Below are 15157 nucleotides of genomic sequence, written 5' to 3' on the forward strand. Positions count from 1 at the left end.
TTTTCCTTTCAAAATCCTGCCACATTTGGAAACATTTGTGTAGCATTTTTCCTAATTTGACTTTTTATCTGATTGCAACTTTGAAATTTAATTATAAATATTAGTGCCTAGAAATGTTACAAAATCCATTTTTATTTGGGAGGTCCTCTTGAGCAAAAATATGTGCTGCATTGATCATCTTAGCACTTCTCTGCACTCTAAAATGCATACTTGACAGTAGTTCATTTCAGATATGTTGTTGATTACATTTAAAAAATGCAAATGAAGGAGCAGTGCTTTTATAGATGATTTTTATGTCTTTGCCAGTATTTTTTCATGGTATCCTGAAATTTCTCCTCTTGTGAAGTGTAAATTAAGCATTCCTAGCATTTATTTATTTTTCACTAGCATTGCCATCCTGGAGGAGCAGAATGATCTAGAGGAGTGCATCAACAAAACCAACACCAATAAATAAAAATCCTTTTTTAAAAGCATCCTTTAAAAGCAACATCCAAAGAATACAGTAGTTTCAATGCAGCTTATCTTCATGATCATCTAATAATAGATAGAATCCTTGTAAAAAAGCAGTTTATTTCCAAGAACTTTATAGACTTATTTAATTATAATTCAGTGAAATTTGGAAAACTAAAATGCTTTGTCATGGATGTATATTTTCTTATATAGAGGTAAAATCAAGTTTCTCTGTGTTAATTGTATTATGTGAAAACTGGATTTTCATTGTATTTGAAGGGTATGTTTAGAATGAGGTGTCTAAAACTCAGACTGCAGTCTGTCCTCAATCATTTTGGGGCCCCAAGGGTCATCTCACAGTGGTAGGTAGCTGAATGTGAAGTGTGGCTTTTCACCAAATTTGTAGGGATGAAAGATGGTGTGACTTAAAATATGGTCTCTATACTGTACATGTGATTCACATTGGGGGTACAAGTGGGAAGAGCAGCCTGCTCCAAAACAGCTGATGTCAAGCTGTTATGAGAAACGCCTGATGCCACTTACAACTCACCTGCTGTGAATTGCAGGAGCTAATCTGTGATTGAATTTCTTTCTAGGTAGGCAACTCCATATGACATGTTTTAGGAAGAAAGGAAGTAAGAGATTGATGTGCTTAACTATGACTTGTGGGGGCATCTCCAGAGAGGTCAGTTAATGTGAAGGGGTGAAGGACAGAAATCACTTTGACTTAGTCAAGGTTTTGATCATAGTGTAGTTTTAATGAAATGCAGCCTATTCCAGGACTGGGACCTCCAAAAGGCCAACAACTAAGGGCAGAATGTCATTTGGAGGAGAGTAAAGAGTAGGGATTCATAATAACACCCCCCCCCCCCGAAAAACTTGCATTTTAACAAATAATTACAAAATCCAAGAATTAAGTGCATTTTCAGCCAAGGGCAATTGAAGTAGGTGACAAGGTCAAAGAGATAGAGAAAGGTAGAAATTGTATAGTGCCTCTTAGGCCATTGTGAAGATTTCAGCTCTCCTTGGAATGAGAGGAGGATCCATTGCAAGATGTAGAGCACTAGAGTGACATGCTTTGGCTTAACGTTTAAAAAGATCGTTCCTACTGCTGAGTAATGTAGGCTACTTCCATCACTCCATGTGAGAAAAAATGATATGTCACATCACGGTGAGGGTAGTGGAAGTGATGAGAGGTAGTCAGATTCTGGATGCACTTGTAAAGCAGAGGCCACAGAATTTCCAGACAGACTTTCATGAGTTGTAAAACGATTCCAGTATTTTGGGCTAAACACCTGGAAGGAGGGCGATCAGCTAAGATGGAAAAGTTCTGGGTAGAACGAGGTGACCTCAGATCAGTAGTGGGCATGTTGATGTTGAAATAGAGATGCTGAGTGAGCAGTTGCATTTATAACTGGCATTTGGGGGAAGAGTCAGGACTGGAGGAATACATTGGGGAGTCTTCAGCATACAAATGGATTTCAAGAACAATTGGATACATTTGTCCCCCCAAAGGAATAAATGGAAAGTGAGCAGAGACAAAACTTTGAGAGTTCAGAAGGTGAGTAGGAACCAGCATGAAGTGGAGGAGAACTGAGGATATGGTGTCCTGAAGCCTGGAGAGGAAGGGGGGCTCAAGGAGGAGGTGGGAATCAACAAATAGACTCATGCGTTCAATCAAATGAGGACTGAGAATTTAACAGTGTGGATATTGAATTTTTATTTTGGATGTATTACTGACTACTCAGCAGACTCCAAATTGAAAAGGTTTATCCAAAAGAAGCATATATACCAGCGTGTGGGTTGCTGGGAAATCTGAAATCATCCAATCCAAATTAAAAAAGGCTTTACTCTATTAGGCAAGCTTAACTTTTTCATTATACGAAGATAATCTACAGAAAAGTCCATGAGAGCAGGGACAATGTCTGATTAATATTGTAGCTCTGACACAGAGGATGACACATAGTAGTATTCAATACTTACTTTTCTTAAATGAAAGAATATCAGCTGAACTTTGAGCCTTTTGTGAGCCCAAGTAGACATTTTTAATCTTCGAAGAACATGAAGCCTTTATGAGAGCATTATCTGTTTTACCTTTTTTTTTTTTTTTTAAGAAAAGATTTTATTTATTTATTTGAGAGAGTGTGCACTCAAGAGCAGGGGGAGGGAGAAGCAGACTCCCTGCTCAGCAGGGAGCGTGGAGCCTGACTTGGGGCTGGAGCCAGAGATGCTGGAATCATGACCTGAGCCAAACCCAGATGCTTAACCTACTGAGTCACCCAGGTGCCTCTATTTTACCTTTTCATTATTTGATCACTCAGATGTTCGCAAACAAGCTTGTAATATTTTTATAGTTTCAAGTTATGGGCTGAATCTCCCCACCCTGCCCCCCAAAATTTATGTTGAAAACTTACCCCCCAGTAACTTAGAATGTGACTGTGTTTGGAGATGCAGCCTTTAAAGAGCAATTAAGTTAAAATTAGGTCATTAGGATGAGTTCTAGCACCATATGACTGGAGGAAGTTTGGACATGGGTACTGAGGAAAGATCAGGTGAAGACACAGGAGGAAGATGACCATCTGCAAGCCAGGGAGAGAGACCTCTGAAGAAACCAAAGTTGCTAACATCTTGATCTCAGATTTCTGGCTTCCAAAACTGTGAGAAAATACATTTTCTTCTTTAGGTCGCATGCCTTCAGCAGCACTTTGTTATAGCATCCTTAGCAAACTGATACACAAATACAACAATCAGCTACTTTTTTTTTTTTTTCTTTCTGGATTTGGAAATGTAATCATCTATAATAAGGATTGAGATAAAATTAATTGTATAATCCATTTGAAAATTTAAAAGAACAATTACAATAGAGTATATTAAATCTTAGCACTAGTATAAAAATAATCACTAAGAAAGAAGTGAAATACATGTGCATAAAGCACTCAAATTCCATTTTAATAATTTTCAGATAACTGAAATTTCCCCGTGATGTGCTGACATTTTTTAAATCCCTTTTAGATTAAAAAAAGAAAGGCCTTCTAAAACGTTTCAGCTCCCTCTTTCTTGCCCCAACCTTTCTCAAATAGAGTATGCTGCATAATTTAACTTTGAGTTAAGGCTATCATTCCGAGACAGATACACATATGAAGTGAATACCCAAGGCCCTTTACATTCCCAGTTTCCTCTGATTCCTACTGACTGGAAGGGTCAAGAAGGAGTGGAATTTGTCATTTTGCCTTGACAAAAATTCTTTTGAAACCCAGGCATTGAGAATCTGGGAAGGCTCATGAATGAAGCACTTCAGTGGAAATGCCTAGCCAGGCATCTACATCTTACAGAGACTTTTCTCTATTTACCACTTCTGAGATTCCTTTTTTTGAAAAGATTAAGGAAAAGGAAACACACACACACACACACAAAACACTTGACTGTGGAAATAACCAAAGGTAGGAAAGAAAATTTTAGGTCAAGTTGAATATTGCTATAATTTGTCAGTTTGAGGAAAGGCTCTAAAGAAAGTGATTTTTAATTTTTTTTATTGTGGCAAAATATATATAATATAAACATTTACCATTTTGGCCACCTGCCATTTTTTAAAAAGTTTTATTTATTAAAGTAATCTCTACACCCAATGTGGGGCTCGAACTCATGACCCCAAGATCAGGAGTCAAATGCTGCTCCTAATGAGCCAGCTAGATGCCCCTAGCCATCTGCCATTTTCTGTGTACATTTTTAAGCGTGCAGTTCATTGACATTAAGTGCATTCACATTGCTGTACAGCTATCAGCACCATCCATCTTAGCACTTTTTCATCTTCCCCAACTGAAACTCTGTACCCATGAAGCAATAAAACCCATTCTCCCCTCCTGAGCCCCTGGCAACCCTATTCTACTGTCTGTATCTGTGAATTTGACAGTTCTAGGTAATTCATAGAAGTAGAATTATATATTTGTACACTTGTGTCTATTTCACCTAAGCATGTTTTCAAGGTTCATCCATGGTGTAGCCTGTGTCAGAATTTCATTCCCCTTTAAGGATCCGTAATATCTCATTGTATGTATACACCACATTTTGTTTATCTTTCATTTGTTGATGAGCATTTACGTTGTCTCCCCCTTTCAGCTATTCTGAATAATGCTGCTTTGAACATGGTTGTGCAGATAAACATCTGTTCAAGTCCCTGAGATCAATTCTTATGGGTATGTACCCAGAAATGTGATGTTGGATTATATGGTAATTCTAGGTTTAATTTTTTTAGGGATCATCAGACAGTTTTCCTGCAACAGTTGATTTTTGATGAAAGTGTGATTCCAGAGAAGTCTGTGTATGCCCTTGTAAACATCCAAATTTGAAGGTTTCCAGAGGCATCTGTCAGGTCCATCCCAATGTCACTGTAACAGTTTTTAACTGCCTTGTCCTTTTATGGTGCAGCAGGAAAGTGGGTGGTCAGGGAATTGTGAATAATCCTATTTTGCCCATGAGGTGGCCTTTATTACTGGGGAGCATGTCCCTCATGAAACACAGGTCATCAGGTATGCCGAACACAGAAATGCTGAGAGCTGCTGGCCTATTGTACATAGTCTAAAACTCAGCAATAGTTCTTGAGTAACCAGAACCCTACTGCTAAGTGGCAGTAATTGCATCTTTTTTTTTCTTAAGATTTTATTTTTTATTATTTTTAAAGATTTTATTTATTCATGAGAGACACAGAGGCAGAGACACAGGCAGAGGAAGAAGCAGGCTCCATGCAGGGAGCCCAACATCGGACTCGATCCTGGGTCTCCAGGATCACACCCTGGGCTGAAGGCGGTGCTAAACCGCTGAGCCACAGGGGCTGCCCTTAAGATTTTATTTATTTATTCATGAGAGACAGAGAGTGAGGCAGAGACACAGGCAGAGGGAGAAGCAGGCTCCATGCAGGGAGCCCGACGTGGGACTTGATCCCTGCTCTCCAGGATCACGCCCTGGGCCGAAGGCGGCGCTAAACCACTGAGCCACCTGGGCTGCCCAAATTGCATCTTTTTAAAGAGCAACACATTCACGAGTGTCAATGGTACACACACTTGGCAAACAGGAGCCGGTGGGGAAAAGTGGGGGAAACACATGTGTTTCTGTGGATGCATCAGTAACCTGTGGTATTAATCCTGAACTAGCTCCTTATCCACAGTACAGGGACTACACAATTCACCAATGAATAGCAAGGCATTTGTGTTGTCTGCAGGGCTGGGGTTAGTGAAAATGATTTACAAACAGAAGCAAAAATCAGTATGTACAACTGGGGAGAGATCCAGGCAGTAAAACGAAATGCAGCTCACACAATGAACAGAGGAAGAGACTCAGTCCAAATATTGATGTCTCTTACTCAATTCTGAACACAAATATTAGAACTTCCCACTTAACGTTAATGAATCCATCTACCATATAATTAGGTGGTATTTGTATAATACTGCACTGTTGTCATATACTGTATCATATAGCGGGAGCAATAACACGCTTCTTCTCTGTGTGGAGGCTGCCGGCTTATGATTATATCAAATTATACCAAATCTGCTGCAATGGAATATACATTCCTGCAGTTACTGTCAGGCAGACTGCCAGTGCTGTAGGTAAAAGCAGTGTAGTGCAACGGTATGACTGGTTGCACATTAGAAGGAGAACACTAATTCAAGCTGAGATCAAAGGAAGATTGTGTGTGTGAGTTTCCTGCATGAGTATGTGACAGTAAAGTTACAAAAGAAGATAGTACTTCCCAGGGTCTCCGTATAGAAGGATGATACCCAGTTTGACACCCTTGCATGTGTTAATAGATATTGTGACCCAGTGCGATACTGCAGTAATTATTGCTATGCTAATGTTGTTTTAAATCTTTTGACTTATCCCTTCAGGGGTGCTACTGTAAATTCTCTTCTGATGAACATCAGAGGCAAAAAGGTTGGAATTACAGCTTTATACAGTTCCTTCCTCTGGGGTACTACACTAAGTGCCAAGTATTTTACACAAACCTAGAAATATTGGCCTAATTTTTGTATTATATGTGCTTTGCAATATGTACCCTGGTCATATAGTACTCGGCATGTAGCGCTAGCCTGGGGAGGTTTTTCAGAGTTGTTTCTTTGGAAAAGCAGATGAGAAGCATTAATTTTTCTACCTAATCAGACAGCCAATGTTTGGGAGTAAGAAGAAAGCACTCCTAGTATTATCTTCTCTGGTTATTCTGAGTATATCAAATAATGAGATTGATACAATGACACTAAAAAATATACTACAAAAATTGTTTCCATTTTACCATGTACATCTTTAAATGCTGAAAGAAACAAAATACAAGTGGCATTTTTGCTTGCTACCAATAAATAAATATGTACATACCTGTGTAAGAAAGGTGATAGTTACATTGGGCAGTGTAATCATTAAGGCCCCTCCAATTCTAAAACTCTAGTTCTGATTAATGAGGGAAATATTTTCAGGATCTAAAACCCCTGTTTGACTTTCTCCCTCATAGCAGACAACCTGCATATGGGAACCAGGTAAAACGTTGCTAGGGGTGTAGCGTCCACTACAGACTTGCATGGCTCAGAGGAGTTGGTCATGCCTTTCAGCTCCAACCCAGAGAAGGGCATCTGCAATTAGAAAGGTAGGCAGTTGGCCTTGAAAAGATCCAGGCACTGTAGGTATCTGAGTGGATTGTGACCATGTGTGAAAGAGGGAGGAACCACACAGTTCTATTTCATGGAATGGGTAAACTCCTCTGCACTGAAATCCGCACAACTTGCTGGCCCTGGGAATCTCTTCTGTTTTAATTTGAGACAGAGGGATTATAGGATTCCATTGAGTAAGCTGTGAAATGAGGACGCTAAGACCAGCCCTGAGGTCATATGTCCGTATTTCACGGCACTGTTTAGTACAGTTACTGATTCAGGAATTGCCTTGGCCTTTGCCAAGGGGAAAGTGGCAGTGAGTTTTCAGAGCCATAATCATGAGACAAAGCTTTTTAATTTCCCTTTCAAAAATGATGTATTGAAAGACCCACACACATTCTTAATGATTTAAGCTGATTCTCAGCTTTCAATTGGACAAGTTGGGTTTCACACTGTTTCTATAGAGTAGAGCTTCTTAGATATTTGGAGCTATGATTTGGTCACGTTGCTAAAACATGTTATTGAGAGAGAAAAATATTTCTAACTTAGAAGATCTTGATAACTGTAAGAATTACAGATCACCATATCAGGACAGATGAATGGTCCATCTCTCTTTATTGCCAGTTTCTACACGTGGGAGATGTACCTTAGGAGCCTGTACACTGTTCCCTCTACTGTTCAGGAGTAAGATCAGCAAACCCCCTTCCCATCTCCTAATCTTTCCTATATCATCATCTCACTCTTGTCCCAGGAACCTGATGCTCTGTTCCCTTCCTAATTACTGAATTGGGAGCTCACAAAACTCCAACTTCAAGTACTGTTCTGAAATATGACCAAATATTTTTTTAAAGATGTATTTATTTATTAGAGAGAGAGCATGCCAGTATGCAAGGGGGGGTAGAGCAGAGGGAGAGGGAGAGAGAGAGAATCACAAGCAGACACTCTGCTGAGTGTGAAGCCTGATGTAGGGCTCAATCCCAGGACTCTCAGATCATGACCTGAGCTGAAATCAGGAGTCGGACACCTAGTGGACTGGGCCAACAAGGCACCCCAATCTGACCAAATATTTTAATTTTTTGTATTCAAAGTTTGTAAAATGATCGATTTCTAGGTTACTGGAGAAGGGGTGACAAAGAGGACATTTTAAACCCTGCATCCCAAATCAGAAGTAACAGGTGGTAGCATGATATTAAACAGGCCAGGATTATGTGATGGCAACAAAGAAGGAATGGCTGCCCTGGACAGAGAAGCCCTGGGGGATGCATTCAGAACTTGGGAGACCACATGGAATCCTTGAAAGAATTTTGGAGTCAGACAGACTTATATTTAGATCCTAGCTCCATATGTTATGACTTGAATAACGTTAGAATAGTTATTTTACCTCTGTAAGACTGTCGTCCTAACTTTTAAAGTTGTGATAATACCTTCCTCACAGATTGCTGTAAGATCTGTATGAGAGAAACATTTGAAAAATTTAGCACAATCATCAGCATATAGTAAGCATTCAATTAACTGTTCCTTCCTTTAGTTCTCTCTTACCCCCTGACGTCTGCCTCCTGCCCCTCCCTGGCCTGTGATGCCCTCTAAACCCCACCAGCCTTCACCCTGCTCAAGCTTCAGTCTTATTTTGGGGAGTGTTATAGACTCTACTGTGTCTTCCCAAAATCCATAGCTTGAAATCCTAACCTGTAGGACTTCAGAATATGACTGTATTTGGAGACAGAGCCTTTAAAGAAATAATTAAATTAAAATAATTAGGTTAATGAGGGTGGGTCCTAATCTAAGTTGACTGGTATTCTACAAGAGGGAATTTGGACGTAGACATGTACAGAGATAAAATGATGTGAAATACAGGGAGAAAACGGTCCTCTACAAGCCAAGGAAAGAGGCCTATGAAGAAACCAATCCTTGTGACACCTTGTTCTTGGACTTCTCTTCTCCAGAACTGAGAAAACAGCTGTGTGGTGTTTAAGCCACTCAGTCTGTGGTGCTTTCCCAAGCTGAGGAATCCAGGGGTCTTTGCTAAAAATATGTATGAATGCCTGCTATGGAAAGGCGATGAGTTTGGATTTTGTAAACTCCAAAGCCTTTCCTTCACAGAATAGCTAATTTTTATAACATGTTAATTTACAGTTTTGCAATATTGTTCCAGGCGGGTTATGCATTAGAAAAGCTTTTGGTGGCCAGTATGGAGGCCTAACCACCCAGATGACAAATGCCTTGCATAATCTTTTGGACCATAACCTATTCTTATGTAAGAGACTTCCTCTATGTGGTTTATACTGCCTGACTTACTGTGGTTCATTTTTGTCTTTGAGGTTGTGTTGTGCCATCCTTCAGGGAAAGTTCTCCAGCGATTCCTCAACCATCTTGAGTGGTTGTTTGATAATTTCTAGTATATACTTTAGTTCAGGAGTGTTTGTTAGATATAAATTCTGGGTTAGAGGCAGGAGGAATGCATCAAGCCACCTGGCAAGTCCTAGTTTTCTCCATATGACGCAGCTCCTCTTACTGAGAATCTGGTGCATGTCAGGCTCTATCAGAACCTGGACAGGGGGACAGCTGGGTGATCTCGGGACCCTGGGATCGAGTCCCACATCAGACTCCCTGCAGGGAGCCTGTTTCTCCCTCTGCCTCTCTGTGTGTCTCTCATGAATAAATAAATAAAATCTCTGGAATGGGTAGGGAAAGAAAATATACTTTAAAAGTCACTTTTTAGTTTTTCTTGTATTAATTTGCCCACATTGTAATTCACTTGCAGGGTTGTTGTTTTTTTTTCTTATTCACACTCAAAAAGTCTTCCAGCAATTTATTCCCCCTGACTTCACATGACACTCTCTAGAAAATTATAGCATTCCTGCAAGCTGAAAATGCACTGCGTACCTCTTTCTCCAGATTGTTTTTAACACAGTTAACACCAAACTTTGGGGGAACTCCTAACACTTCCCTCTTTTGTGATATTTATGTTCCATATTCAGCTAACATTTATTGAGCCCCTAATATTTAGTGCCAGGTTCTATTCTAGGTTCTTTTACCTACATTACCTAGTTTAACTCACAAAACAACCCAATGGGATAAATATTGAGATAACGCTTAGAGGGGCTAAGTAAGTTGGCTGAGATAAAACCTGGATCCAGGGAGAGATAGAATTCAAACCTTAGAGAGGGACATGGAAAAGAAACAAAAATAATTGCAGATTGGACTGTGTTAAGAAAGAAACAGTATATCCTAATGATTGCAGGGGTGAGCTGGACCTGTGCTAAACTCTGTGCGAAACTGTTACTGAAATTGCAACTTGAAGCATGAAAAAGCGCTAGCCAAGAATGGAGCTGGGGAAGAGCTTTTCAGACAGCATGAAGACACTGAGGTTTAGTATGTTCTAGAAACGGAAGGTCAGCCTATTTGTAGCTTAGTGAGCAAGAGGATGACTGTTGAGAAGTGATATTGGAGAGGTAAGTAGGAGCCAGATCATGTTTGTTCAACCCAGAGAAAATAAGGAGATTGAACTTCACTGTGAATTCAGTGCAAAGCCATGGGATGGTTTTTAGTGAGATGATGCTATCAGTTTACATTTTAAAAGAGACCATGGTTGCCTTGTTATAAAATGAGTTTTTAAGGAATTAGATGAGGATCCAATGAGGAATGTAGACTGGCATGATGTTTGTGGTCAGGGCTATTAGGCTCTTAGTCTTGAGCACAATTGGAAGCCATGGGTTGGGATGTTCTGCATAAGAAGCCTTATCCTTAACTCTTTGTTTCTGTCTGGAAGGCCACCACTTTGTCCTTGACAAATTCTTCCTATAAACCCATGGATAGATTTATTTGGAGGTGACTTTTGTCCTTGGTTTTTAAAAGTAAGTAATTTTTCAGAATACATCAGGGTAGAACTTAGGATAATTTTAGAGCCAGAGGAACTGTCAAAGTACGATTTTTTTCTAAACAATAAAATCAAAGCACAGAACAGCTGAATGTCATGGTCAAGGTCACACATATTGGGAGGATTGGACTAGAGTCCAGATCTCCTACCATCCAGCTAAATGCAGGTGCAGAGGACACAATATTAGCATATTCAAGAAGCAGGCAGCCTGGGGCCTCCTGGGTGGCTCAGTTGTTTTAAGCATCCAGACTCTTGGTTTTGGCTCAAGTCATGATCTTATGGGTCATAGGATGGAGCCCCAAGTCAGGCTCTGCGCTCAGTGGGGAGTCTCCTTGAAGGTTCTCCTCTGCCCCTCCCCAACCCCCACATGCTCTCTTTCTCCCTCTAAAATAAATAAATCTTAAAAGAAGGAGAAGAAGAAGAAAAAGAAGCAAGGTAGCCTCCAGTGGTGAAGCATCCTGCATAAAAAGGGGAATGGCCTAAGCTGAGGTTAGGGAGGGACTGCAGTTGTCAATACAATCACAATGACAGATGAGAATGAGAAAGGAACAGTTTGATAAAGGCTTAAAAATATAAGTAAATCTGTTATAAGGAACATTAATTAAAAACATTTGCTAGGAAGAAAATACAATTGGAATTCAACTGGAAATACTGATCTGAATAATGTATTTTCTTAAGTCTGTCATTAAAATGGTCTGGCAGCAGTGTCACTAGCATTCCCGGGAATGATTTGTCATGTACCTCCTACCGCCCAAATTTTGATCTGTAATACCTGAAAAATGAGCTACAGCTTCTTGGAAAGTAGCTAAAGGGACAAAAGATTCTACTTCAGGGTGTTCCTGCAGGCCAATTCAGTCGGAGAATTCACTGTCAATTGGACGAACTGTTTTGACAAACACATCATTAATTGTGTTGGAGTAACTTGAGTCTGGAGATTCCACTGCCAGGGAGAGTTTTGGTGACCTAAATGGGAGTGATGAGCAGTGGAGTCTGGGGTGCAAGGCCAGCTGGAGTTGGTTGAGATGGTAATAGGAATTTGGCAGGGGTAGAGACAGTACATTTGAATGATTGTTAAAATCATTTTTCCCGTGAAAAGGCCAGAAAAATGGGTAGCAGCTAGACAGGAGATCAAAGACACGTGAGACACACAGACACTTTGTGAGGACTGGAGATATTAAAGCGTATTTGTGCTGCTACTACCATTTTTGTTTTAATCTTCTGAATCTGAGCTGCTCTGATTTCTTAATTTTTTTTTTTTTTTTTTTTTTTTTTTTTTTTTTTTTTATTTATGATAGTCACACAGAGAGAGAGAGAGAGAGGCAGAGACACAGGGAGAAGCAGGCTCCATGCACCGGGAGCCCGACGTGGGATTCGATCCCAGGTCTCCAGGATCGCGCCCTGGGCCAAAGGCAGGCGCCAAACCGCTGCGCCACCCAGGGATCCCTGCTCTGATTTCTTAATTGACAATGCCTTAATGACCGCGTGTCCTTGTCTTTTGTTAGTTTTAATTTTGAATTTGAGTGATCATGAACTTTAAGCTTTTTGAGCATGGGGATGGAATCCTATTTGCCATTTTATCCTCAAGACTAAGCCTAGCATAGTGAATGTCTTTCAGTAAATGAGTTAAAGATAAATTAAAAAGAGCGTAGCTATAGTGTTCTCCTTACAATTCATTCATTAGAATCAAATCTTTATTCTTGGCATTCGTCATCATCAGACTGAATATATGGGGCTAGGATGTATCTGTGTTGAACTGAATTTGGACTAGTGTTGTGGATTTATAAAGAAAAGTTACTGTGTATATGTGGTGTAAATAATTCCTCCAAAAAAAGAGTTTGAATTTGAAGGCAAGGAAAATTCTGACTAAGAAAGATCACAGCAATACACATTTGCAATGAAAGTACCTAAAATCAAATTGTTCTAGCAACAATTACATAACTGTTCTTTGCTAATTTAAGGGGGAAATACTTTTTTTTCCTACTATGAGGGCGTATTTTAGTATTTGAAGTTTTGGATTTCGGATGTACTTATGACTAAAAGTTGAACTAGACTTAAGTTACCAGTGGTTTACTGAACTGCTTCTTATCAATAGCAATGGAATCATATTCCAGGAAGTACCAGACCTTTGCTCACTACTACTTCCAACTTTGAGATAGGCCAAAACTTCCAAAAAAGACTCTAGTCACAATGGAGGAAGACCATATGGAAAACAGAACAAGCAGACAGTATAGAAGGTAGGAAAACTGCCTGGGTTGTTATAAATACAGCTTCCTGTCCCAGCGTGTTTCAGCTATGTGGTCCCTGATGGAGGGTCCTCATCTACCTTGGGGTGTTTACAGCAGCCTCCAAGGAGTGGCAGTTTCTCAGGCATGCTTCCTGCATCTCTCATTGTACAGTAGGGAGCTATTACTCATTGGGCACCAGCGTTTATACTTGAGAAACTTGACAAGAGTGTATGCCATGGACACAACATTTTATGCTTTCCGGGGAGTTAACTAGGCAATTGCCAATGTATAAAGAGCAATAAATGTCTCCGGAGATGTGATGACCTGGAGAACACTGTTTTTATCTGAACCCTGGGAAGACTGAGAAACCATCGATCTAGGATTAAGACCCAGAAGGGGCAGGCCTGACTGGTTTTGTTCTCTGTGTGGTGTTCAGGGCTGAAATGCCAACAGAGCCCTGACTGAATGCAACCATGGCTTCCTTCTTCCACTCACTCTCACCTCTCCCCGAAATAAAGTTGAACAAATATTTGGAGAATGTTGGTTTGAAGGGGAGCCAGGTTATTAACCTACTCGAGTGCCCTATGTCTCTTTCAGGCCCTGTGTTTGCCAGAAGTGTCCTAATCTATACTCTTTTTTCTGTTTATTTCTCTAGTGTCCATGGAAAATGTTGGAGAACAAGGTAAGATTATGGTTTATTATTGTTTTTGATATAAAATTTTAAAAAGAATTTTAAAAAATAGCATTCATTGAGATTTGGTTGGGATTAATAAATCATACTTTGAGAATGCAGAGTCAAGGTGGGGTTAAAAACTTCTCTCACTCCCCAGACTGAATTCTCTCAGATGCTTGGCACAGACCTCTCCCTTGAAATGGTAGCCACTGTGCCAAAGATTCCTGTGGCTTGGAGATGTAGGAATATCAAACAACTCCTGTGTCAACTTAGAGTATTGCCTCACACCTGAGTCACCCGTATTGTTTGTAGAAAATGTCATTAGCTCTAGTCATTTCACACTCATTTAAGTGCCTTAATGAATAATTGAATTTTTAAATGATTCTGTATCGTCATTCTTTAAAAAGATGATAAATGAAGAATGTCATCATTCTTTTAAAAAGTGCCACAGTTTTAAAATACCAAATAGGCTGCATTTTAAATTACAAATGTTATTCAGCTGTCTTACAGAATTATTTGTATATTAATGTATTTTCAGAATTGATCCTTGTTACTGTATACAAAATTAATATTTTACTTTGCATAGTACAGTATTTCAAGACTAAAGTCATACAAGGTGTGTTTATACACATTGCCTGAAAAAAACTATGCTCTTCTTAACAGTTGTCCCCTGCTATAAACAAGACACTTGAATTCTTGTTGGAGGAAATCTCTTTTTGTCCAGATGGTCTCTATTTAAATATGTTGTCATTAGCATAATCAGGGCCACAGATTTGACCACAGCTAAGCAAAATTAGCAAACTGCTTCTCAAATAGGAACTGGGTTTGCTATTATTCGTCAGTGAAGTAAAGTTCTTAAAGCCTCCAATGCTTTAATTCTGTGTTTATGATTTAAAGTCGCAGGCATAGCTGCCTTACTTTTATAATTTAGGAAAGGTCCCTGTAGCCATTTGGCCAATAGACGGGCTTGTCTACAGATGAGAGTTTTCTAATCATGGGATATGAAATAATTAAATTATTAAAGAATTTGGTTGAGAACAAGTAGATCTTTTGTAAATATCATGGATGGTTTTAGTTTGCATTTGCATACTATAATGGTAATTATGTTCTTCTCATTTTAGTTGTGTGCCTGATTGCTTATCATCTACTTTTTGCAATGTTTGTCTGGTCATATTGGAAAACTATCTTTACATTACCAATGAATCCTTCAAAAGAAGTAAGTTAAAATATTAATGAAGTTATCTTAAAGTTGGAAGTCAATAATATTGATGTCTAAAGAATGAATTTTATGTCTTTTTGTTAA

The 15157-nt window shown here is 39.4% G+C and overlaps 1 protein-coding gene across 4 annotated transcripts in view; it reads left to right on the forward strand.

The window, feature by feature from the left end:
• The window catches only part of ZDHHC2 (zinc finger DHHC-type palmitoyltransferase 2), a 66415-nt gene that overhangs the window by 6728 nt on the left and 44530 nt on the right, over window positions 1–15157 (forward strand). For 3 of the 4 annotated variants that reach the window (XR_005371588.1, XM_038560248.1, XM_038560250.1), the window contains exons 2-3: window positions 13837–13863; window positions 14976–15070. Coding sequence is in view for 3 of the 4 variants with exons in the window: in XM_038560248.1 (XP_038416176.1) it covers window positions 13837–13863; window positions 14976–15070 (122 nt within the window). In the remaining variant the exon portion in view is untranslated. Of the gene's footprint in view, window positions 1–4566; window positions 4644–13836; window positions 13864–14975; window positions 15071–15157 lie in introns of all 4 variants that reach the window. The other variant, XM_038560249.1, reaches the window with a different exon arrangement.

Source organism: Canis lupus, chromosome 16 (assembly GCF_011100685.1).
Source record: "Canis lupus familiaris isolate Mischka breed German Shepherd chromosome 16, alternate assembly UU_Cfam_GSD_1.0, whole genome shotgun sequence".
NCBI classification, from domain to species: domain Eukaryota; kingdom Metazoa; phylum Chordata; class Mammalia; order Carnivora; family Canidae; genus Canis; species Canis lupus.